The sequence below is a fragment of the Phyllopteryx taeniolatus genome, chromosome 5, assembly GCF_024500385.1.
Source record: "Phyllopteryx taeniolatus isolate TA_2022b chromosome 5, UOR_Ptae_1.2, whole genome shotgun sequence".
Classification (NCBI taxonomy): Eukaryota; Metazoa; Chordata; class Actinopteri; order Syngnathiformes; family Syngnathidae; genus Phyllopteryx; species Phyllopteryx taeniolatus.
Window position 1 is genome coordinate 17,004,200 of NC_084506.1, and position 25,857 is coordinate 17,030,056.

At 42.4% G+C, this 25,857-nt stretch overlaps 1 protein-coding gene across 1 annotated transcript in view; it reads right to left on the minus strand.

The window, feature by feature from the left end:
• Nucleotides 1-387: 387 nt before the first annotated feature.
• Nucleotides 388-25,857, minus strand: part of sema3ab (sema domain, immunoglobulin domain (Ig), short basic domain, secreted, (semaphorin) 3Ab) — a 30,588-nt gene continuing 5,118 nt past the window's right edge. Inside the window, exons 2-17 of the mRNA XM_061773238.1 lie at nucleotides 18,415-18,575; nucleotides 18,040-18,102; nucleotides 12,721-12,840; nucleotides 11,937-12,027; nucleotides 11,167-11,286; nucleotides 10,701-10,843; nucleotides 10,226-10,340; nucleotides 10,074-10,143; nucleotides 9,852-9,996; nucleotides 9,553-9,772; nucleotides 9,375-9,466; nucleotides 9,258-9,299; nucleotides 8,502-8,659; nucleotides 5,242-5,309; nucleotides 3,447-3,592; nucleotides 388-2,382 (exon numbers count right to left, since the gene is read on the minus strand). Coding sequence (XP_061629222.1) covers nucleotides 1,873-2,382; nucleotides 3,447-3,592; nucleotides 5,242-5,309; nucleotides 8,502-8,659; nucleotides 9,258-9,299; nucleotides 9,375-9,466; nucleotides 9,553-9,772; nucleotides 9,852-9,996; nucleotides 10,074-10,143; nucleotides 10,226-10,340; nucleotides 10,701-10,843; nucleotides 11,167-11,286; nucleotides 11,937-12,027; nucleotides 12,721-12,840; nucleotides 18,040-18,102; nucleotides 18,415-18,575 — 2,264 coding nt within the window. The 3' untranslated portion in view covers nucleotides 388-1,872. The remainder of the gene's footprint in view (nucleotides 2,383-3,446; nucleotides 3,593-5,241; nucleotides 5,310-8,501; nucleotides 8,660-9,257; nucleotides 9,300-9,374; nucleotides 9,467-9,552; nucleotides 9,773-9,851; nucleotides 9,997-10,073; nucleotides 10,144-10,225; nucleotides 10,341-10,700; nucleotides 10,844-11,166; nucleotides 11,287-11,936; nucleotides 12,028-12,720; nucleotides 12,841-18,039; nucleotides 18,103-18,414; nucleotides 18,576-25,857) is intronic.

Genomic DNA, 25,857 nt, shown 5'->3' on the forward strand with positions numbered 1-25,857 from the left:
AGTCGTGCAGCACAATGCAAGTGTCTTGTTTATTCTTGGCCAGACGTTGACGCACTGCAATTTTTGGAGTTTGTCAAGGATATTTTTGCACTCTTTGAGCTACTTTGCAAGTGTAGTTTACGGTGCTGGCTGTGCTAACTGCGGGAGATGTCGTGCATTCTTCATATCGCCTATGATTTCTTTCATATCATCATACAGTAAGGCCGTTACTGCCTGGTTCTCTGCATAAAACTCATTTGCTATTCACATTTTGTGAATTGGTAGTCTTCAATATGATTTATCACATAAAATCAGTTATGCAATTAGGGATGGGTAAATAGCAGTGGCTGTAAATTATTAGTACGAGAGGAGGATACTGTAAATGGAAAAAGACACTTAATGAAAGAATTATTTTATGAAGAGACATTTATTGGAACAGTAGAATACATCACCATGCCAAAACAGCAGCAGAACTTGATATCATCACTTGGAATCATATATTTTCTCTTTAGGATCGTCATCTTACTTTGTCTGAAATAGACTGTTATTATTTTGCTTATATTGTGTTTCTCATCTGCCACTGTCACTATGGTAGATAAGGCTTAGAACGCTCCAAAGACGACATACTGATGTGCTGCACATTTGTTTCTATATACATTGTTGCTTGGTATCACGTTAGCTGGTGTGTGGACATTTCAGATTAAATCTTCTTTATACACCCCACCCCTTTTAATAAGACGGTAATTATACACTCAAGAAATAATATCTACGTTAATGTCGTGTACTGTGTGCTCACTGTGGTTCAAGTACATTACTGCCGTAGTGAAATGGGAACGCTACAATAGTAGTCACATGCACAAGCAGGCCATGTCCTCAAACAATGAGAATATCATCTCTATTTACATCATGTTCACAGCTACATTCCAGCTTGTGCGTGTGCTTCATAGAAAGACTGAAGGTTTTTAATGAAGCAATACATAGCAAAGGAGTATTGTGTTATTGCTCAGTGCAGGTCTTTTACCATTGTTGACAAATATCATCTTGATATTTCCAGTCCTAAAGTATTTGTGATAATACCCTTGGTCCCATAAAGCAAAATGAAGACTTTTCTAATAAAAGTATTTTCACAATGCACATAGGAGTATCAGCAATAAATATACAGGTAGTATAAGGTTATATTAAATGTCGGGAGAACTTGTCGCATTTCATGCACACAGATGACGCGTTTGAGGACTCCTACAGAACGCCGGCAAAAATCTGATGAGATGGACGAAACAGAAGCATACAACGTCTTTTGTTTGTGAAGCTTATCTATGGCGCAGACACAGACGAGTACAAAATGGCTTCTTAAATAAATCTCTATTAGGGGAAACAACATGAAAAAATGCGAGACGCTCCCTTTTAGTATGTCATACAGTATTTACACGTGTTCAGCTACATATTTGTGGTGATGTTGCGTTGCTCCCCAGTGTCGTGCAATGCTCGGGCTGTCGCCTTGTGCTTGTATCTGCACCTTTGTGAAGCCACGTCACCTCCACCAGTTCAGTCGCGTACGTGTCGTCGACAGTAAATTGTCATTGGACTCGCAATCCCACGAAGCCCCCCCGAATGTCACGAGGTGGGTTGTGTGTTCACTTCTTGCGCTATTTGACACAAGTGTCCCGAAGCAGCTGAGGCCAGCTGAGATAACATGCCCCCGACGGTCTGCTGTGACACAACACTCCTCAGCGCCGCTACGCCCGTGCATGGAACACAGCAGCTGGCATTTTGGGGCGGAAGAAATATGCTTTCAAGCCAGTTACTGCGGAAGGAGTCTGTAGCTCAGTTAATGGGAACAGCCATGAGGGACACAGAATGAGAATCGGGGGTGTGCTTTCAGACAAGGTTTCTGGGTCAGACACTGCGGGGCGCCCGCTCCAGCTCGTGGGTCCTGCGGTTGCGCCCCTTTTGCCTCTCTTGAAGATGTTTCCACTTGGCTGCCAGGCCTTGATTGTTCATGTGGTTGTGGACATTCAGCACCGCCTTCTGCTGGTGCTGCACCAGGTGAGCTTTCTGCTTCTTGTGCTTGCGCTCCCGCTTCCAGACCTGCTCGCAGAACTCGTCCACGCTGTTCAGAGTTGGGTGATTGACCAAAGACAGGAAGTCTCGGTACCACAGCTTGTGATTGTCCGTCTCTCGAGGTGGCAGGAGGTCCTGCACCGACGCGTTGGTGGCAGCCTCGTCGTCACCGTGGAGCAGATCCTCGAGGTGTTCGGTGTCAATCACCTCCAAGGTCACCTTTAGAAGCGTCTGCATGAAGCCGTGCTCCACTGCTTGGCACAGATAGATGCCGGAATCCTTCTTGTTGAGCGTGCGGATCAACAGACCTTGTTCTGTGCGGATAAAACGTTCCTCTGATTTGATCTGGAGAAAAAAAGATTTTCAAATAAGCAATGGCAATATGTGATCCTGAAACGGAAAATTCCAATTTATTGCCTGTATCTGATTATTTTGATTGTCTGCTTCCATTTACTTTCATATTTACACTCTCTTCTATTAAATTTTTAGGACTTCATTTTATAATTGTCTGCTACAGTCTTCATTAAAAAAAAAATTTAAAACATGTATTTTGGGGGGACTGGAACATATTCATTGCATTTCCATTCATTTTAATGGAAAATATGTTTTGCGATAAAAGCATGGGAAGGGAATGAATTTAACTAAACACTTAAACTTTACGTAAAGTTTAGTCATTATTGGATGATTCTTGTCACCATTCATTAAAGTGAGGGTAATCTCAACATCATTTCACTGGTCATCAGCAATTATTTTGCTTATTCCTATAATGTAGTAGTACATTTATACTATTTTTAATTCTGTAGGCTTTAGCTGTTGTTCAGATTCTGGTAGCAGATAGCGGTACCCAAAACCTTTTTGACGAGCTTACTGACAACGGGAGGGGCTGTCGCTTTGCCTGCATTGATGTCTCAAAAGTAATTAAAAAAAAAAAAAAAAAAAACACACACAGCTAATACCGATGATGAAAGGTTTTAGCGACGAGCTTACTGACAACGGGAGGGGCTGTCGCTTTGCCTGCATTGATGACTCAAAAGTAATAATAAAAAAAAAAAAAAAACACACACACAGCTAATACCGTTGATGAAAGGTTTTAGCCCATTTGAAACAGTGACTTTTGGAAACCGTGGTATACCTTGAAAAGGGTAACCAGGACGTGCAGTATACACCACGTCAAGACGTCAAGTTCGCATCGACTGTGCATATCCGATCTGCGAATTTACGCTGCACTCACATTGACTGATATCCGATAAGTTTTTTATCCACATTCAGAAGAGGCCTGATTCTGATCTGATGATATCTGATTCTTTGCATGTTGCTTTCTATATATGCTGCCATGACACATTTCAGTCTGTGCCACTTGAAATCAAAAATTGAATTGAGTCACTCAGATGTGTCGAGGAAGTGCCCACCTCCTGTTTGCGCTCGTCAGGAGAGTGCTGAAACTGCCAGTAAGTCAGCGCTCGCTGCGACTTGGGGCTGCACTCGAGGAAGGTGCTGCTGTTCTCCACACCGTAGATGCTCTTGTCCTCCAGGGTTTTCTGCTCACCGAGTTCATCTAAAACAAATAATCAGAGCGTATGCCGTAAGTATCACGTTTATACCTCATTTCATAGCTCATAACTCACTGGACTGACTTGAGTTGAAAAGCATAAAGACATTCTGGCTGATGTTGGAAATATAGTCCATAGACCAATTTTGCACAATGTGAAACACGTGTTGCCGTCTCAACTAATCTCTGCACTGTAATGTTATATGGTCATTTTACCAAATCATTTGAATGGTACGTTGGCTTGACATAGGAAAATGTTAAAGGCTAGTGTGTCTTTACCTAGTCATCACAGATTGCCAATTGCCAAGTTTTCAGATGGACACTTTTACTCTCCAAATATCCAAAAACAAAAGGTCTGCTGATCTCTTCAAGTATACACTGGACTCTCAGATTAGTAATGAATAGAATAGACACAGGAACCAAAGTAGGTAATTTAGTAATACGACTTATTACTCATCAAAGATAGCTTGTGACTTGTTTTAGAGTTCTTAGATTCCACGGTTAATGAGTCCAGACTAATCCGCACACTGTATATTTAGTATGTTATGCTTTTAGGACTTTTACTGGTTTGTCTTGCAAACCTTCAGAGAGTGACTTCCATTTCTACCAAATTGACGATACTCACTCATCTTTATATTATTTGAATATAATTTTAATGTTGAAGGAGCCTTTGGCAAAATATGTATTACTGCCACCTTCGATGTAAATGTCTTTTTTATATGCCTTAGTTGGTACATGTAAGGATTTTTCAAATATTAAAAGAGCTGTTACAGACCTCAAACATAAAGATTAAAAAAAATCAGGCATTTAACAATTTTAGTTGTTGCGTAGAGATTCTGTTACACCACCGATCTTGAATGTAGTTCGCCAAGACAGAACTCTTGCATGATCAAACGTGATCTAATAAAAACGAAGAAGAAAGACTACTGGATATGTTGCGCTGTTGTTTCTCGAGTGTTGCCGAAGGTGGGAGTGTTGCAGAATGGTGATGTCAATGAAAAGACTTGCTTTGGAAAATACTGCCTTCTGGTGAACCTACTTTTACAAAATACGAAATAGGGTATGACATGTTTGTTTTTATTTACGGCCGCTTCCTTGTTCATCAGTCAGGTCGCTTCTTGATTGACTACATTCCGTTTCACGTCACAATTCACAGTCATGACTCGGGAGATGTTAACTTTCTCCACGCACATGAAGATCGTTGGTCGTAAATATTGAACATTGGCCCAAACCAGTTTCTGACCCTATTATTGGTACAAATTCATTCTTAACACACCTCAGACAACAGGATTATTTTAGGATAATCTTATAAAGCATAAGATAGTCTGGTGTTTGTCATCCTTGGTCTGGAAGGAGCAAAACATGGGACAAAAACAGTCCGATTATCTTTGTGTGAACCTGGCCTTAGTCCAGTTTCTGCATATGCAAATACTGACTGACTATGCCACCAAAAAGATAACATCACTCACATGCTTCAGTCCTTTCATCACACTCATTTAATTGTATCAAATTTCAATTTAAAAGCACATTGTGGAACTACAGACTCATTTGGTTGTTTCAGTTTACAGCTGGATTTTTTTAGAGAAGGATGTGATCAATCAGTCAAAATAAAACCAACATATTTAATTAGAGCTTAATCATTCTCATCATTGTACCGTTCTGCTGCAGATCTGAACATTGCGTGAGAGGGTCTCCGTTCCTGATATCTTGCCTCCTTGTTCTCCTGTGAAAACAGAAAGGGCAGTCAGCACTGACCTTTACACTTGTGTAGATCATGAATCCCGAGGTTGCCGTTTGACTTCGCTCTGTTGGTAATGAAGGCTGATTTTTCAACATAAAGTTACTGTTGAGTGTTAAAATCAATAAGCCCCGTGGAGCTTTGAGTGGGAGTAAAACAGTTTTCGCAACACTGAGAATCTCTTGTCCTATTCATACTGACCCCAAATATTCATATGTTCAGTACAACAGGCTATATTGCAACTTTCCAACAATCTGAACACAACTTGCACTGTAACGTGAATATTGAATTTTGGCATGAAATTGTTTATAGCTTAATGATAATCATATGACTCATTTCTGTGATCACCACCCAAAATGTTGCCTTAAGTTAAATGCATCACTGTTGTCATAATCATTTTAAGTACATTTTGAGTTGTCTTGCTGAAATTGTTCACTGCTTTCGGTTCGTGTGTCAGTCTATTTTAGCAATATCATGAAAATACCGACAGCGTGATCATTTTGGAATTTTCATGACTACATCTCTAATTGAATCTTTCTCATTAAATTCTTCAGCCTGATCAAAAGATAACTGCTCAAATGTGTTTGCTTCTTGGCAAAATAAACCTTCCATCTGGTAGTTATCAGCAAAAATAATAGCAACTCTGTTCGCATTAAAATTAATCTCCATGCATGTCTTGGTGCAGGATGTAGTAGAGACCTGGGCAAGGTATAGCCAGAGTCTCTGACTGGCCCCCGCAGTGTTAAGAAGTCAAAATAAAATGTAAACTATAACTTTTATTCTGATGTGCACGTGTGGACTGTACAAGTGCGCAACTGCTACGACTTGTCTGCCAACTTGGTGACATTTTTGCTATATTTAATTACTTTTACGACCCCCCCCAGCGATTCTTTGTCAAAAACAGATACTACCAACAATGCCAACAGTGATCCTTGTGTTAGCAACATTCTTATTTCTTGCACAGTGGAGGGAAGAGGGCCAGAGGGATTTGGCCTCATAATGCCCACATCAACAGTTTCATATACTGTGCATATTGGGTGTATTGTAATTCATCATTGTATCACTGTCAGGCATATTATATTTAACCACTTTGTCAGTCTGTCGATCGAGCTATATTCATTCATTCATTCATCTTCCGTTCCGCTTATCCTCACTAAAAGGTGATTCTAGGGTCGCAGGCGTGCTGGAGCCTATCCCAGCTATCTCCGGGCGAGAGGCGGGGTACACCCTGAACTGGTCGCCAGCCAATTGCAGGGCACATATAAACAAACAACCATTCGCACTCACATTCACACCTATGGGCAATTTTATTGTCTTCAATCAACCTACCACGAATGTTTTTTTGGGATGTGGGAGGAAACCGGAGTACCCGGAGAAAACCCACGCAGGCACAGGGAGAACATGCAAACTCCACATGGGCGGGGCTGGGATTTGAACCCCGGTCTTCAGAACTGTGAGGCAAATGTGCTAACCAGTCGCCCACCATGCCGCCTCGAGCTATATTATGATTTATTATTTGGAAGCTGGTTGTGGTCAAAATGCCAGCACATTTTAAAAAGGGTAGAAAAAAATTACACACATTGTTGACATGATTTTTTAATGACCATTCCAGTTTCTCATGTGGGCCCCTTTGGAACATTCACTAACCCCCCCAACCCTGATCTCTTACAACCCAAATTCCAATGACGTTGGGACGTGTTAAACATAAATAAAAACAGAATACAATGATTTGCAAATTATGTTCAACCTATATTTAATTGAATACACTACAAAGACAAGATATTTAATGTTCAAACTGATAAACTTTATATGTTTTTAGCAAATAATTATTAACTTAGAATTTTATGGCTGCAACACGTTCCAAAAAAGCTGTGACAGGGTCATGTTTACCACTGTGTTATATCACCTTTTCTTTGAACAACATTTAATAAACGTTTGGGAACTGAGGACACTAATTGTTGAAGCTTTGTAGGTGGAATTCATTCCCATTCTTGCTTTATGTATTTTCAATGGGAGACAGGTCTGGACTGCAGGCAGGCCAGTCTAGAACCCGCACTTTTTTACTACGAAGCCACGCTGTTGTAACACGTGCAGAATGTGGTTTAGCATTGTCTTGCTGAAATAAGCAGGGGCGTCCATGAAAAAGACGTTGCTTGGATGGCAGCATATGTTTCTCCAAAACCTGTATGTACCTTTCAGCTTTAATGGTGCCTTCACAGATGTGTAAGTTAACCATGCCATTGACACTAACACGGCCCATACCATCACAGATGCTGGCTTTTGAACTTTGCGTCCATAACAGTCCGGATGGTTCTTTTCCTCTGGCCCAGAGGACACGACGTCCACAATTTCCAAAAACTATTTGAAATGTGGACTCGTCGGACCACAGACCACTTTTCCACTTTGCATCAGTCCATCTTAGATGAGCTTGGGCCCAGAGAAGCCGGCGGCGTTTCTGGATGTTGTTGATAAATGGAGTTTCAAGTTGCACTCACGGATGTAGCGCTGAATTGTATTTAGTGACATTGGTTTTCTGAAGTGTTGCTGAGCCAATGCGGTGATATCCTTTACACATTGATGTCGGTTTTTGATGCAGTGCCGCCTGAGTGATCGAAGGTCACGGGCATTCAATGTTGGTTTTCGGCCTTACCGCTTACATGCAGTGATTACTCCAGATTCTCTGAACCTTTTGATGATGATATGGACCATAGATGAGGAAATCCCTAAATTCCTTGCAATTGTACGTTGAGGAACATTGTCCTTAAACTGTTAAACTAAACTATTTTCTCACGGACTTGTTCACAAAGAAGTGAACCTCGCCCCATCTTTGCTTGTGAATGACTGAGTAATTCAGGAAGCTCCTTTTATACCTAATCATGGCACCCACCTGTTCCCAATTAGCCTGTTCACCTGTGGGATGTTCCAAACAGTCTTTTTTGCCACCTGTCCCAGCTTTTTTGGAATGTGTTGCAGCCATAAAATTCCAAGTTAATGATTATTTGCTAAAAACAATAAGGTTGATCAGTTTGAACATTAAATATATTTTCTTTGTAGTGTGTTCAATTAAATATAGGTTGAACATGATTTTCAAATCATTGTTTTTATTTATGTTTAACACAACGTCCCAACTTCATTGGAATTGGGGTTGTATATGACCGTAAAAGACATGTCCTGTACCTCTTAGCCATGGGAAAATATCTGGAGCACTCGGTCCCATCCCATGCACAGTAGGGGTCCCTCGCAAGGCAGCACTCGGCGCAGGCTTTTCCGTAAATCTCACAGCGATGCAAAGGCATCTGAGACACACCCATGTCTGAGCCCAGGTACAGTTGTTGCTGCACAGATAGATCAATAGACATTATATAGAGGTCTTCTCTGCGATTGGCTGGCAACCAGTTCAGGGTATACCCCGCCTCCTGCCCGTTGATAGCTGGGATAGCGTTGATAGCGTTGATAGCTCCCGCGACCCTTGTGAGGACAAGCGGCTCAGAAAATGGATGGATGGATAAATGTCTTCTTATTTTTCAGAACAACAAAACATGGATGATCTGTGTCAAGGTTCTAAACACTGATTGGTGAAGTGACTAGACTGCCTTATTTTTCCTGACCGTTTCCAGTCAATAGCAACAAATTTTTATCTTAATGTTGTAACAGCTTAGCTCTGAGGATGAAATCTGCTGATGGGCTTATTGCAGATAATCACATCATTGTTTCATGAAATAAAAGGCCCAATCAAATGTTTTGACTACTCATAGAAAAGAGGTTGTTTCCTGAGTATGCTATGAAGTGAAAACAAGTCATTAAAATCAAATGATATGAATTAATGCCTCTGACTTTATCTCTTTCTGTGGCACATGCTGTTTCTCGACTGGATAGACCAGTTGTCTTTAAAACGTCTATTGGCATTATTATTTTTCTGTTTATTATAAATACCTGTTTTGTTGAAAGCTCCATAGATGTGATGGCTGTTGGCTTCTGTAACACACAATATGTAATGTTTAGAACACTTGCAAGGATAATGATAATACATGTGAGGAGAAAATAACTTACTCTGAAAACCGTCATTTCCTCCAGCAGCACTTCCTCCAGGTCATGCCACGAGCCTCTTGGGATGGATACCACTTTCAGAATCGTTCCTATATCTGGTCCATAACGACAGTATACAATACTCAGTATGTCCGGCTGTACAATAAGCTTAATTCTGAACTCTTTCAGTGAGTTATCATACCTGTGCCTATGAACATGACGTCATACTGGCCATCTTCTGCTTCTACTTTATCCACCACTATCTGGGTGAACTGATAGTCCACGTCGGTCCTAACTATGATAGGTCTGTTGTTGATCGGGTAGACAGGATTGAACATGGCCGGGTGGCTTCGGGCAAAGACTACTACTTCATCGGGAAGGTCCTTGGTTGTGTCGAATCCTCCGAACGTCTTGCTGGGACACTGCGGGGTAAGTGAATCATTATCACAATCGTCCCATTTATAGAAATTGAAAGGATTTCTTTCAGAGTAATACACTCACTGTTCCGGGCCGTGGGTAAGGAACTCGTCCCTGGAAGGGCACCCACTGATAGTTGGGTCCGTCTCTATGAGCATAAGGCCCCAGAAAGGCTCTGCGGATGTCAGTCATGCTGTACATGCACACGGCTGAACCTTTGAAGATGTTGCTAATGGTATGGAAAGAAAACGTTCAACTGTGAAATAAGTTATTACAACGCAATTATTTCACAGTCAGCCACAGTACCTGGATGTGGTGAACACCGCATAGATGATTGGGCTCTTGGGATCCTTGGTGCTGATAAGAAAAACATTCTCTGAAAGCCAGAAAGAGAGGAACAAATAAAGACATTTACAATTACTGCACTGAATCGTGCAATGTATGCAACGGTAACTCACGTAGTTCATCAAAATGTGTGTCAATGCCGTTACTTCCCGGCACAGAGCAGACAAGACGAGCTTTTAAGAAGGTGGTCCACTTATTCACCAGACTCCTGTGTCCCCCGAGGTCATTCTGAGCAATTAAGAGCATTATTTTAAATATCAAGACTAGTGATGGAGCATCCCCGAGTTCTAGATGTTGTTTGTGGACCAGTCAGCGCTACTGTGATCACAGTGGGGAGAGTCCTTTCCTCTCAGCTTCAGCATTCAGTATTTTTCCCATATTTCTGTCATATGGGACGATGTTGCTTTGCACAACAAAGGACACTCTCCACTAACATCCAAAAATAACCATGGATAACTACCTCTGACAGCAACTATTATACAAGCCTCTCAGACACCAGTCAAGTGTGTGTGTGTCCCCCAAATAAGGAGGCCCCTTCACATAATGTAGTTTGTGTGACTAGGTTGGAGAGACAACTATTGTTCGTACTTTGCAGAGCTGGCCGATTCGAGCGTGTGTGGCTTTCCCAGTGTGTTCTCCGTCGATGGCGTTCTCTCTGAAGAACAGGTAGATTTTATCGTCCTCGGGGTTGTCGCTCTCTGGAATCAGGTGAACACCTACAAACCTGGGATCTACCCCACACGTAGATAGATGCACATTAAGCAAAGGCATGTACTAAACTACACACATAATTATAATATATGATTATCTATTATTATCAGGAAGTTTGGTGTTTTCAATACCCGTTGTTCAATTATTTACATGCAATTTTGACGTCTCTACTTTGAGTTTGTGCTCCGTCAGTGTAAACATAGCCATGTCAAATGTGTATTACTTAAAAAATGTGGTCAGAACTTTTGTTCCCCATGATTGTCGGAGCAGCTTTAGGAAGCAAGGATACACATTCCAGCATGATAGTGCACAAATTTACTTCAAAAGGGAACTGTTAGCTCACCATTGAGCCAGCGGGAATCATGCTGCTCTGTCCTGATTGGGTGATGCTTTCCAAGGGTCCGGAAGATGGCAAAGTCACGTCCCATGAAGTCAGCCGATGTACCCGCATACAATTCCCCATCTGAGTGCACAGGAAAACAAATGAGTGTAAGCACAATGGACTCTTTTTGGAGAAACACTAAAGGGTATGTTTTTCCCACTGACAATTACTTTTCCTGAGATAAGAAAATAACAGATAAAAAAAAACATGAGCATGAAAGCGATATGAAAAGGAAGAGCGAAGGAAGGATGGGTGGGACGAGAACCGAGTCCATAATAATGGGGGTGTCCATAGTAAGGTGGGAGAGAGTATAGACAGAAAAGTAGCGATGAGGAGTGACAGGCTGGAAAGCAGCCATCTGACAGGTTAAATGGTGTGATGTCACAGAAAGTGACAGGCAATAATTGGTGACAGATGACTGTCTGGCACTTTGTTCACCAAATACTAAACACTTATCACAACACAATAGCTGTGTCATCTACGGCACTCACATAACTACCTCTAAAAAGAAGGTATCCAGATTGAAGTGGTTTAGTCTTCTCAATGAGGGGCTCCCAGTGTGTAAATAGCAACTACAAAGCATATCCACTTGGTGTGAATGACAGACTAGCCCTGTACCCTTCATTTTTAGCATCAATGAAGGAGAAAGGCAGAGGGTGTATTCAGGACTCAGGTTTTTTTTATGGGAGTCAAACCTGCTCAATGATTTTCCCGGCTTGCCTGGGACTCACCGATCAGCATGGATGCGGTGAGCAGTTTCGGATCGTAGGGACTTTTTCCTCTGCCATTTTCAATGTGAGGCAGAAGTCGGAAAACGCTGTCCTGAGTGAAGTAAACACAAAGTCACCGTCTGCAGTCATTGGGGATTAAAATGTTAATTAAATGACTGCTACATTTATTGTGGGGTTGTCACTGGAGTGGACTTTTCCAACTTTGGTTGTACATTTCTCACCCCCGGTCAGATGAGGTACGTTATTCTAAATTGCACCTTGCTCGAGAGATATACAGTTCATTGACTCCTGTCATTGACTCCTGTCATTGACTCCTGTGCCCCTCTTGAATTGTCTTCCCCCCCCCCCCCCCCCCCCCCCCCTTCGTGTTCAATTCTAAGATTAAAACATTTCCATTGTGTGTGCTATTCCATACGTCACAAAATTTTGCAGTTGTGTAAATCCTCCTGAAAGTTTACATTTTGGTAACTCCAAAATTGACTCAACCCAGAAATTTGAACCACGTGTTAAAAATCCTTCTTCATTGCTGTGCATCCATGTTTGTTGCAAAGCTTGTATCCTTTGGTTCTACCAGTTTATCTTCATCACTTGACATAAATTGGTATATATTTTTATGTATCTATCTGTATTGTTCTTTTCTGTGTGTTTTTGTTTCTTTGTTCCTACCTCATATACATACCCACGAGTTCCACGAGTCATGTAAATTACTAAAAGATACAGGTCCTCTTGCACCTTTTGTAACATTTGTTGATATTTTAGAAGCTATGCAATATCAAAGATGTACCTCTAATTTCTTTCCCACCTCAAGGTAGGAACACACTGGGTGGAATGCTCCTGTTCCACACACATAGAGGTGAGTCTGGTTGAAAGGTTGCAGCACCTTGACAAAGTTTGCGCACTCTCTCTGAGGGATAAAGACAAAAATAAGCGATCATTTCAGACTTGTCCGGGGCTCATGCAGATGTGTTACTGTTGATCTGTGGGATGGCCAAACAATAAAGGCAAATCCAATAAGCGATCTGAGATCACACAGAACTATAATCTCGTGTAATCCCACAAAGCGTGCACTATGCTCAGTTGTAATTGTGCATGTAGCTCTTAAACCAGATTGACATTCTGCTCCTCAGTCCACCTCTACAATTGGACACAAATATGGCTCCCACTTTCACAGAACATCATGGTTGATCTCTTAGCGTAACTTCTTATGCAATTAGAATAAATTTCCCGAATCAGAATCATCTTTATTTTGCCAAGTATGTCCAAAAACCACACAAGGAATTTGTCTCCGGTAGTTGGAGCCGCTCTAGTAGGACAACAGACAGTCAATTGACAGAGAATACTTTTGAGACATAAAGACATTGAGAAAAGCAGTCAATAAAAGGTTGCTAATAATATGGTGATACCGGTACAAATTTTAATAATTTTTTTTTTTTTGACAATTGTGCAAAAAGATGCAGAGTCCTCTAGCACTGAGAGCAGTTTGAATGACTAATATAGCAATAGTCCGGTGCAATGACCATTGTGCAAAGGGTGCCGAGACTTCAAGGAATGTATGCAGTTTAAGGTGACTAGTAGTGTGATAATCTGGGACAATGTCGATTGTGCAAATGCTGCAGATACTCCTCAGTCAGTGTGCGAGTGGTGCAGATGCTACTCTGGCATGAGTGGCCAGTATTGGTCAACAACAGATATGCAAATAGTTCAGCGTGGTGAGACTACCACAGTGAGTGTACAAGTAATGTATAATTGGCCCGACAGAAATGTGACAACAAACTCAAGACAAAAAATTGCCAGCATGTTGCAGTGGAATTGTAAGTTAGCTGTTTAAGAAGTTGATGGCAAGAGGGAAGAAGCTGTTGGAATGTCTGCTAGTTTTAGTTTGCATTGTTCGGTAGCGCCTACCTGAGGGAAGGCGCTGGAAGAGCTGGTGACCAGGATGTGGAGGGTCCAAGAGGATTTTGCATGCTCTTGTTTTAGTTCTGGCAGCGTGCAAGTTCTCAAGGGTTGGTAGGGGGGGTACCGACAATCTTTTCAGCAGTTTTGATTGTCCGTTGCAGTCGGAGTTTGTCCTTTTTTGTAGCAGCACCAAACTATACTATGATGGAAGAACACAGGACTGATTCGATGACCGCTGAGTAGAACTGCCTCAACAGCTCCTGTGGCAGGCCGTGCTTCCTCAGAAGCCGCAGGAGGACGGAGTTGATGTTGATCGCCCACTTCAGGTCCTGAGAGACTGTAATTCCCAGGAATTTAAAGGTCTCGACGGCTGACACAAGGCGGCTGGACAGCGTGAGGGGCAGCTGTGGTGAAGGATCCCTCCTGAAGTCCACAATTATCTCTACAGTCTTGAGCGTGTTCAGCTCCAGGTTGTGTCAGCCGCACCACAGCTCGAGCCGCGCCATTTCCTGTCGATATTCAGACTCGTCACCTTCTTTGATGAGGCCTATGAAAGTCTTCAGGAGTTTGACAGCCGGGTTCGTTGAGGTGCAGTCGTTCGTGTAGAGAGAGAAGAGCAGCGGAGAGAGGATACAACCTTGGGGTGCCCCAGTGCTGATGTTTCGTGTGGATGAGGTGGCCTCCCCCTGCCTCACCTGCTGTGTCCTGCCCGTCAGAAAGCTGTAAATTCGCTGGCAGATGGCAGGCAAGACGCTGAGCTGCAGAAGCTAGGATGAAAGGAGTTTAGGGATGATGGTGTTGAACGCAGAGCTGAAGTCCACGAACAGGATCCTTTGCGTAGGTCCCCCGCGCTGTCAAGGTGTTCTAGGATGAAGTGCAGTCCCACGTTGACTGCATCAACCGCAGACCTGTTTGCTCGGTAGGCAAAATGTAGGCGGTCCAGCAGGGGACCTGTGACGCTCTTGAGGTTGTCCAGCACGAGGCGTTCAAAGGACTTCATGACCACAGATCTCAAGGAGACAGGCCTGTAGTCAATCAGACCTGAGATTGCAGGTTTCTTGGGGACTGGGATGATGGTGGAGCATTTGAAACAGGATGGTACTTCGCACTGTTCCAGAGATCCATTGAAGACTTGTGTGAAGACTGGAGCAAGCTGGTCCGCGCAGACTTTGAGACAGGATGGGGACACAAGGTCTGGGGCTGCCGCTTTGTTAATCTTTTGTTGTTTGAAGATGCATCTCACATCCTGTTCGTGGATGGTCAACGCAGAAGTCAGAGGTGTGATTGTTGTCTGTGTTACGGCTGTGTGGCTGTGGGGTGTGAAAGTGTCCTTTTCAAATCTGCAGTAGAAGGTGTTCAAGTCGTCGGCTAGTCTACTATTGTTTTCATCTTGGGGGGATCGTCTCTAGTAATTGGTTAGCGATTGTAATGCATTCCAGACTGATTTAGTCGTTAGCGCTAAACTGTTTTCCCAACTTTGCTGCATAGTTTCTCTTTGCAATGTTAATTTCTTTAGTCAGCTGGTTTCTAGTGCGATGATACAGAGCCCTATCCCCGCTTTGATATGCGTCCGCCTTAGCTTAGCAAAGTTGCTTAAGTTTGGCAGTGAACCACGGCTTGTTGTTATTGAATGTGCGAAATGACTTTGTTGGTACACACACATCTTCATCTGACCGGATTTGCGAAAGTTGGTGAAAGACAGTCCGGAGTATACTGCTACATGTTTAGCAAGTCTCCCCTTGTGTAAGTGAGTCGCGTAATGTCTCCAAAGACGAACGAAAAACACAAAAAGATAAACAATACTAGAGACCGCGTAACCGAGGCATCCACACGGGTAGGCGCCATCTTAGATGATATTTAAAACAGACAACAATTGACCGATGTTGAAAAAAATCTGCACACACTCATATCAGTCTATATCTAACAGAGGTCTTGTTACTTACAACCCTTAATTTTGCAGACAGCCATTTTATTATTTATAACGCTCCTTGCATGTAACATCATATGTGTTTGTTTCCACTGTGCCGCTGCCATATGGCATATTTATTTCCTTGTGCGCTCATGCAGCACATGGCAGGCAGACCTGACCTAAAATGAAACTAACTGTGTCATCACATATTAAAAAGGGCAGCAAAAGAAAAAAAAAGTGTCACAAATTATGCATAACTAAGCTCATCTGTCTTAAATGGGTCATACGCAGACGGCCACTGACTTTTGCAGCTGTTACACACAAGGATTTATGACGTAAATTTCTGCAAGTAATGCAGTGTGTTAAAAGTTTAAACATTCCTCTAAAGCGCCGTACAGACGTACTGATTTCTAAATTTGTTTGCCAATTTAAATAAATTAAACAAAATGGTTGAGAGATCCCACACAGACGGACTTGTGAGAGGAAGCATGGCCAAAAAATACAAAGAAAAAGAATAAGAAGAATTGAGGCTAACTGTTAGCTTGTCTGGTAACTACATTGTGGTTTCAAACGCTTCCCCTTGCCATTTTTATGACGTTGATTTATAAGACACGTTACACAAACATTCAACACAACCTATTGCTCCTATTTGTGTTTGGCAACAGGTCTAAGCTGGAACAAAGCACCGTCAATGTCTTTGTTTTCTACAAGATGTCTTCAAGAGCTATTGAAGATGACCATATCCCAGTCCATCAGATTTGCCGGGCGACATCTAAAACTCCTGCCACAAAAATGGACAAACGTTTCAAGCTGTATGCTTCATCTTATGTATGTGACTACGACGAAAGATACTGTGACCTAAAGGTAGTAAATATTCTGAATCTTGTTTGTCTGTAGATAGCCAACAACAAGCAGGTAATCTTAGCTGATAGAATTAGATGGACGACGTGTTATTCTCCTCTAACGTTATAATAGTGCAAGCTAACGATAACTTTATTTCATGGCAGCAGTTTGCTGCATTGTCATCAGCCCATTGTTATCACTGCGCACACAAGAAGTAAGCCAAACTTGTTTTCCAGTTTGATCACGTGGCGTTCCGCATCAGGACCTCCAATCTTTGATTTGATTTTGATTGCAAAAGGGAAACATGATCAAATTTGGCCCGATTATCAGTATGGGTGTACCCCACTTTAATAGTACGATACATCACATTTTCTGAATCTTTCCACTCTTGGGTACATAAAGTCACAGTTTTTGTATGCATTTTCTTTCTCCCTACTATGTAGCTTTGAGTACATCCCAGAGACTCATCCTACTAAAATTCTCACCCTGTTCTTCTTCCTCTACGAGGGTTAAAACACCCTTTGGGCCACTCTATTCATCTGTGCCATGTTTACTGATACCACACAAAGGAGTTTATGGTCCTTCAAATCCTTCACACAAAAGTCTTGTCCTGGCCAATCTCCATCTTGAGCTCAGGCACAAACAGTGGCATGGCCTAAGGCATAACATCTTAGTGCTCTAACGTGGAGCCTCGAGTATGCTACAGATAAAGCGAGACACAGAGACTTATGTCAGTGTTAACGACTGGAACAGTGTGTTTGTTTTCAATAGTCCCACCCGTATGATTATAGTGTCTGACTCATGACAAGACAGACTTGCAATGATGTTTCTAACATGATTGAGTAAGGGTCAGGATCACTTCAGTTTTTTCTCATATAACTGAAGTCAATAATCCCAGTGTAACCACTGCAGATTCAGTCAACACTGAATCAAGTTGTGGGTTATGGTCTTTGGACTCTAATAAATACATTTAACTGCAAATAAATGGCTTTGCAGCACAACGATGCACCGTAGTGTGGATGATCTTTCAAAATATGACTCTACATATTGTTCATGCTTGGTATCATCTCAGCAGATTTCACTGGCGTAATGGCGATCTACTAGGCTTCACTCTTTTAAATGGAAATCCTGGAAGCTTTAGTGGTGATTAAGGTCAAATGCTGGTCTCCGAGTTGTTGCTGAGATTGCGATCAGACCTGAGGCAAGTGAGCCAGTGTGTTCTCCGCATGATAGCTGAAAATATGAATGGTATTATTATGCGCTGTCAAGAAATGTGGTAAAAGTTATTTCCTATTCTTTGCATAAGAAGACACTGTGTTCAAAGAGGATAGTTATGGCAATTTTAAGAAAATTAACTACAAGTAAATTTAAGATATTTTGGTAATTGCGAATCAATAAATTGATTCGATTATCAAGCCTATTTCTTGTCCCAACTTGAACAAAAAGTTTTATTACCGAGAGATCTTTTCCGGCCCACTTGCATTCATCTCTCCTGATGGGAGACGCCGGCCAAGGGATCTGCAAACACAAACCAAACAGACCATAAGAACCATTCATTTTGTGTGCATACATGCGTGTGTGTATACAGTATATGCAGGTTGAAAGGGTCACACTGCGATTTGTTCTCCACTTTGTTTCAATTTATTCTATTATTCATCCAGGTGAACATAGAGCGGCTAACGTGCCTGGCACAGCGTGTGATGGCGTGCGACAGTGCTGCCTTGTAATATTAATGAGACTTTCCAGTCGAAACCGAACAAGAAGCCCGATGTACATTAGCCTCTGATCGCAGGAAGTCTGCCAGACACAACCCTGAAGGGTTTGTTTTACCTGTATGATGTCTTTGCTGATGTTAAGGAGGTTGAAAGAGAAAATGTGGTCTTTGGCTCCCACCACCAGTCTTCCTTTCTCCTCATCCAGTAGGAAGGTGTGGTAAGACGAACTGTTGAGAAGACCTTCAAACGTTACAAGGTTGTTGGACTCCAGCATGTCTGCAAGAGAGGTTTGAGAGGTTTTAAACCCACCATGAAGAGACAGTCACTCAGAAAACATGATTTCTTTCTTTCAAGATGTTTCAACTGTCAACTTCATTCCAACAGTCTCTCTGCTTGGCTATGTTGTTGCCAGTGATTTCAGTGTTTAGTATTATAGACTATTTTTCCTGCGATTGGCTGGCAACCAGTTCAGGGTGTACCCCGCCTCCTGCCCGATGACAGCTGGGATAGGCTCCAGCACGCCCGGGACCTTAGTGAGGGGAAGCGGCTCAGAAGATGGATGGATGGATAGACTATTTGTCTTTTTTATTTTTTTATTTTTGCTCTCCCTACAGTTGTGAACCATAATTGATCATAAATCAGATACTTGCTTCTACTTTGTAGGGATGTGCATTTGATGGCATTTGCTACAATAGATTAACCATTAAAATGACCAGGTGATTCATCAACTGTTTCTTTTTAAAATATTTTTGGAAGTATGTGAGAATCTCTCTTGAATTATCCCAACTTCTGTTTCAATTCCAGTGTTGTACAGGGGGTACTCAGTTTACAGCGGGCCCTAATTACTGCTGTACTTACTGTTTTTCATTGCATTGTCATATATGTTTAGTATAGGTTAGTGATAAGACTGGTGTGGTGTAAGAATACATCATATGGCTTACACTTGGTTATCACTATACTTGCTGTTTTTCTGTTTTGTTTTATATTCATGGCCTATTGGTTTTTCCATACATAAAAGTATTCAGACTTTACAACTGGGTTTGCATGATCGACTACTTCGCGTTCCGATTTGATGACAAATTGGTGTTCTGCATATTTTCCATATATGACATGTTTCTCCTTGAGACTGAATCAACAGCACATCTGCTCATTGCAGCCAAGTATTGTACTCAATTTTGGCTCAATAGCTTGAAGAGACTATTGACTAAAAATCAGTTTCTCAACAAATCAGTTCCTTGACTGAATTCTTGCAGATGAATTACTAATAACAACTAATTATGCCAAATCCTTATACTTGGCTCAAAAATGGATATGATTTTGTCTAACGTGAATAGAGACAGTTTTACATTTGTTTAATTCAATAATCATTCACTGAGTAATGAATACCCATGTATATTGAATGAACTCCAAGCTGAAATACCTGGAAGATTATTCGCATTAGAAGCCAGGCTCATGAACCTATTTGCTAAACAAAAAGTTGGTTGTTTTCTGACATAATGTCTTGGAAAATTTGGCAAAATGACACGTCCCAGAACAATGACGTTCGCTCAAATATAACCCAAGAGGTGTCTGGGTCGGTCCACCAATATAGACTACTAACAGTTAGCAAAGACGATATTGTCCTTTGTACAAGTGAGTACACCATCAGAATACCTTTTGAAGTTGACATTTCAGTTTACGGTATAACATGGTGTGGCACTGAATATGTCGGTTTTGTCAGTTGTGGCATAGACCTGTGGTTTTTTTTCGTTTTTTTTTCCTCCATATTCATGGGCACTGTTCAAATGCAGCCCTATGGGGGAGACAAGTCAGTGCAAACTGTAGGCCGGTCCCAAGCCCGGATAAATGCAGAGGGTTGCGTCAGGAAGGGCATCCGTCTTAAAACTTTGCCAAACAAATATGAGCGTTCATCCAAAGAATTCCATACGGATCGGTCGTGGCCCGGATTAACAATGTCCGCCACAGGCGCCGTCAACCTGTGGGGCGCCGTTGGAAATTCAGCTACTGTGGGTCGAAGTCAAAGAAGAAGTGGAAAGCGGGTTCTTCGGCAGAGCCTAGAACTGAATGTGGGGACTTTGAATGTTGGGACTATGACAGAAAAATCTCGGGATTTGGTTGACATGATGATTAGGAGAAAGGTTGATATATTGTGTGTCCAGGAGACCAGGTGGAAAGGCAGTAAGGCTAGAAGTTTAGGGGCAGGATTTAAATTATTTTACCATGGTGTAGATGGGAAGAGAAATGGAATCGGGGTTATTTTAAAAGAAGATTTGGCTAAGAATGTCTTGGAGGTGAAAAGAGTATCAGATTGAGTGAAGAGGCTGAAACTTGAAATTGAAGGTGTTATGTGTAATGTGATTAGTGGCTATGCCCCACAGGTAGGATGTGACCGAGAGGTGAAAGAGAAATTCTGGAAGGAGCTAGACGAAGTAGTTCTGAGCATCCCAGACAGAGAGAAAGTCGTAATTGGTGCAGATTGTAATGGACATGTTGGTGAAGGTAATAGGGGTGATGAAGAAGTGATGGGTAAGTACGGCATCCAGGAAAGGAACTTGGTGGGACAGATGGTGGTAGACTTTGCAACAAGGATGCAAATGGCTGTAGTGAACACTTTTTTCCAGAAGAGGCACGAACATAGGGTGACCTACAAGAGCGGAGGTAGAAGCATGCAGGTGGATTACATCTTGTGCAGACGATGTAATCTGAAGGAGGTTACCTACTGTAAGGTAGTGGTAGGGGAGAGTGTGGCTAGACAGCATAGGATGGGGGTGTGTAAAATGACTCTGGTGGTGGGGAGGAAGATTAGGAAGACAAAGGCAGAGAAGAGAACCATGTGGTGGAAGCTGAGACAGGACGAGTGTTGTGCAGCTTTTCGGGAAGAGGTGAGACAGGCTCTCGGTGGACGGGAGGAGCGTCCAGAAGACTGGACCACTGCAGCCAAGGTGATCAGAGAGGCAGGCAGGAGACTACTTGGTGTATCTTCTGGCAGGAAAGGGGGGAAGGAGACTTGGTGGTGGAACCTCACAGTACCGGAAATCATACAAGGAAAAAGGTTAGCTATGAAGAAGTGGGACACTGAGAGGACCGAGGAGAGGTGAAAGGAATACATTGAGATGCGACAAACGGCAAAGGTAGAGGTGGCAAAGGCCAAACAAGAGGCATATGATGACATGTATGGCAGGTTGGACACTAAAGAAGGAGAAAAGGATCTATACAGGCTGGCCAGACAGAGGGATAGAGATGGGAAGGATGTGCAACAGGTTAGGGTGATTAAGGATAGAGATGGAAATATGTTGATTGGTGCCACCAGTGTGCTAGCTAGATGGAAAGAAAACTTCGAGGAGTTGATGAATGAGGAAAATGAGAGAGAAGGGAGAGTAGAAGAGGCAAGTGTGGTGGACCAGGAAGTGGCAATGATTAGTAAGGGGGAAGTTAGAAAGGCATTAAAGAGGATGAAAAATGGAAAGGCAGTTGGTCCTGATGACATTCCTGTGGAGGTATGGAAGCATCTAGGAGAGGTGGCTGTGGAGTTTTTGACCAGCTTGTTCAATAGAATTCTAGTGCGTGAGAAGATTCCTGAGGAATGGAGGAAAAGTGTACTGGTGCCCAATTTTAAGAACAAAGGTGATGTGCAGAGCTGTGGGAACTATAGAGGAATAAAGTTGATGAGCCACACAATGAAGTTATGGGAAAGAGTAGTGGAGGCTAGACTCAGGACGGAAGTGAGTATTTGCGAGCAACAGTATGGTTTCATGCCTAGAAAGAGTACCACAGATGCATTATTTGCCTTGAGGATATTGATGGAAAAGTACAGAGAAGGTCAGAAGGAGCTACATTGTGTCTTTGTAGATCTAGAGACTTCGATGGTTTGGGCACGTCCAGAGGAGAAATAGTGAGTATATTGGTAGAAGGATGATGAAGATGGAGCTGCCAGGCAAGAGAGCTAGGGGAAGACCAAAGTGAAGATTGATGGATGTCGTGAGGGAAGACATGATGGCAGTTGGTGTTCGAGAGGAGGATGCAGGAGAGCTTACATGGAAAAGGATGACACGCTGTGGCGACCCCTAACGGGACAAGCCGAAAGGAAAAGAAGAAGATTCATGGGCACTGTCCTACATCAAAAGCCTTGACGCTAGAAATTGTACAGCTGGGCCAAGGAACACAGCTGGCAAATACCTAGGAGGCAGTGCCAAGCGCAACTGGATTGCCCAGGTAATGCCAGCAGTAGGAGCCAATGATCAAGCTGCCTGCATGGAGAGGGTCACACCCTTCAGAGCATGCAAACAGAACTCAATGCGCTTGCAGTGGAAAACTAGGCGGAATATTTAACAGGAATATAGTCCACAGCCCAAACTGCAGTATTTGCAGTATAACTCCTAACCACAGCTCCTATTAGGGCATATTAAGTATGGTCTGCAGCTCACGTTTTGCTGTGTAATCGGAGGGTCTGCCAAGGCGACATTTGCTTTCACAGCGGAAAGCTCAACTTGTCTAACTGACGATGAAAACCCTCATCTCTGAACAACCTGTAACCATACAATTATCACATTGTCTTTTGTGTAATGCAAACGGAGAACGCGCCCAACTCTGAAGTGTGCGAGAATTCAACGGAATGATGAGAAACAAGCTTAAACCAAAGATGCTTTGTGAGGAGCAAATCTTGCACCATGAGCACATTTTCTATTTTTTTACAACACTACTGTATATCGTTCAGTTACCAAGTATGTCGGCAAGCACAAGTATTCGGGTACCCAAATTAGTCACAGTTACTGTACAGCAACAACATGAAATAATTACTCCAGCTCTGAAATGATAAATTTTCAATGTTAGGCCTTTGCTGTCAATACACAAAAACAATCTGCTGTGCTAAGTATGCCTATGTTTACCTCCTGTTGGTATTGTTTTGATTTAGTTGGTTTCCGGTGCCTTAACAGTTGGAGAATTTAGACAGTCTCTGAAATGTAAAAAGCCAGGGCGCTGTGCTAACCCTAAGCCCTCAGGTATGGACTCCCCCACTGCCATAATTCTCTGAGAACCTGATATGTAAACCCGAATTCATAAATCTGTGGGGATTTGAAAACATTCTTGAAGTTGTGCAACCAATGGAAGCAGCCAAATAATTTGGAAACAAATTATGGTAACAGCTATATGTCATGCATCCGGGATGACAAGTTTTACTTGGGAACGATTGAGCTACTACTAACACAGACAGCATCTCCAAATGTTGTCATTGAATTCAACCCTGTCCAAAGTTGCATTCCAGATTTATGTTCTCCTCAAGTCACGGTGATCAATCATGGGTGAATGTACTCCATGTTAGTCCTTTCACTAACTGCACCGTCACCCACGCCTGATCCATTTTCCCCTCCATAAAGCCTGCGGTTGTAAAGGTGGATTGAAATATCCATTACATATACGATACAATAATGCTATATAAACGTGTGTCGCTTCCTGTTAAGTAAAGAGTACTGGAGGGTAGAGGTTGTTTGTACAGACAGTCAAATTGTCCACTTTACAACTCTACAATGACGGTTAGAGCTTAACGTTAACTAGTCGCTAATCATGTGTTTAAATGATGAGTGCACTGAATTAAATTATTATTTAGTAATTTTTCTATTTCTGAATGCACAGCTTCGGCAAGTCAGGGAGAACTAATAAAGACGAAAGTGCGGGATTTTGAACAACTTCTCTGCCCGCACTATCAAAATGGAAGGAAAGCGAGGAATTACTCCTCCGCCGATGAAGCGGTCCGTGATTATTAGCAAACATTGTAAATTCCCACCATGCAGAACCTGCTGCTGTGGTGGCCCAAGAACAAAGACAGGCTTCCGGTTTGGCCAAGTTGTGCAAAATTTACCTGACTATCCCAGTGGCAAGCACACCGGGCGAGAGGATTTTTTTCTCTGGCAGTAAATACCATCTCGCAATATCCCTTGTTGATGCTCTTTGTGTTATAACGTATGTCCTGCATACATTGGTGTATGAGGAGTCCATTGTCAGTGAATACAGGTAATTGCTAAGCATTCTCTCCTTCTTTGATTTCTTTAAAGTACTGTACTGAAATTATATCTGACATTATCAGTCAAATCATGCAACCCATACAATAGGACGGCTTTGGGTTCCAAGATCAAAAACGCATACATCAGTTTGTTTTCAATTTGTTACGTGTTCTATTAAAGCTCTGCAGGGTAATACAAATGCTTACATAAAGATTGCATTGCTACATTCATTCTGTGCAACGTAAACATCAGCTGAGAACTTTACATTGGAGTAGTGTCTACGGGAACAATGTGGAGCTTGTTATTCGACGCTAATCATCTAGAGAGTGACACTCGAAGGATTTTGTTTGTGGTATGTCTGTTTATGGACAGCTCGCTGGGAGTTATGTTATTGGAAAGAAACAGGATGTTTTTCCCACGTGGTACGTGCCTCTGCATGTTGGAACTGCCGTGTCCCCTCTGGTTAACTACAAACATTCATTTCATCTTGTTCAACCTGGAATTCCACAGTAAAAATGTGTGCATTTGAATTTTGCCTTCCAATGAGTCACCCGAAAGCAGGGTAATAACGTACAAGCAGGTGGATTGGCGGATGTGCTGCTTTCAACAGGTGTCAGCTGCCCCAGTGCCAAAAGTTGTTTTCTCTCAACTGTCCACCTACTGCCTTCACTTTTCACCAGCTGCTTTGCCCTCACTTTCTCTCTCCTGCACCTTAGCTCTTTTAACAGCTGCCCTTTCCACTTGTTGTTGTTCACCCACACTCACTAAGTCTTAGTGCTTCTTCTGTTGCAAAGAATTTGTGTGCAAGGAAAAATCAGCAGTGGGAGCGCAGATGGAATGAATGCAAAGAATCAACAGTCCCATGTGAGACTGATTAAAAATAAACTATTTTACCCTACATTCTTCCGTTCTCTTTCTTGACTGGGGGGCAGTGGTAGTGATATCTAAGTGCTTCCAGAAGAACAGCAGAAACAAATCTTAACAATAGCCCGCGTGTGGCGATACTGTGTTTGTGAACACTGATGCATCGCTCATTCAACCGATTGTGTGATCGCACACGTTGACAAAACACAAGGGGACATACAGTTCACGTACCCCTGAGGAAATGCACCGCAAAGCTTCATTAGTCGAATATACTCTTGCGTAGAAAAACTCTGAAATGCAGAAAACATCTCGGCTATCTATTTTTACTTATTGCATGCTGGTTGGTCTGCTACTAATCCGGGTGCACAGGGGAATGTTGCGGATGTCGCCATTATCCTTCTGCAGGATTCAGGCCTCAGGAGTAGATCGCAGTGTCTTGAGCTGCTTTCAACCATGTGATTCAGAAACGTTTGTCTCTCCTGACTTGTTCAACCTTTCCTTTTGGCTGTTTTGTTCATCTGTTCTGATGTCGAGACCATTCTGCACTTGTTTGAATCACTCACCAGTCTTTCTGTCCCTTTTTAAATATAATTTTGTGTAAACTTGTGATTGTGTTCCATGCCATAATGTTTCAAGAAAAGTTGAATTTTACTCTAGCTTGTGCAAAGTTGCAATGCCTTCTCCCTTGTCGCACC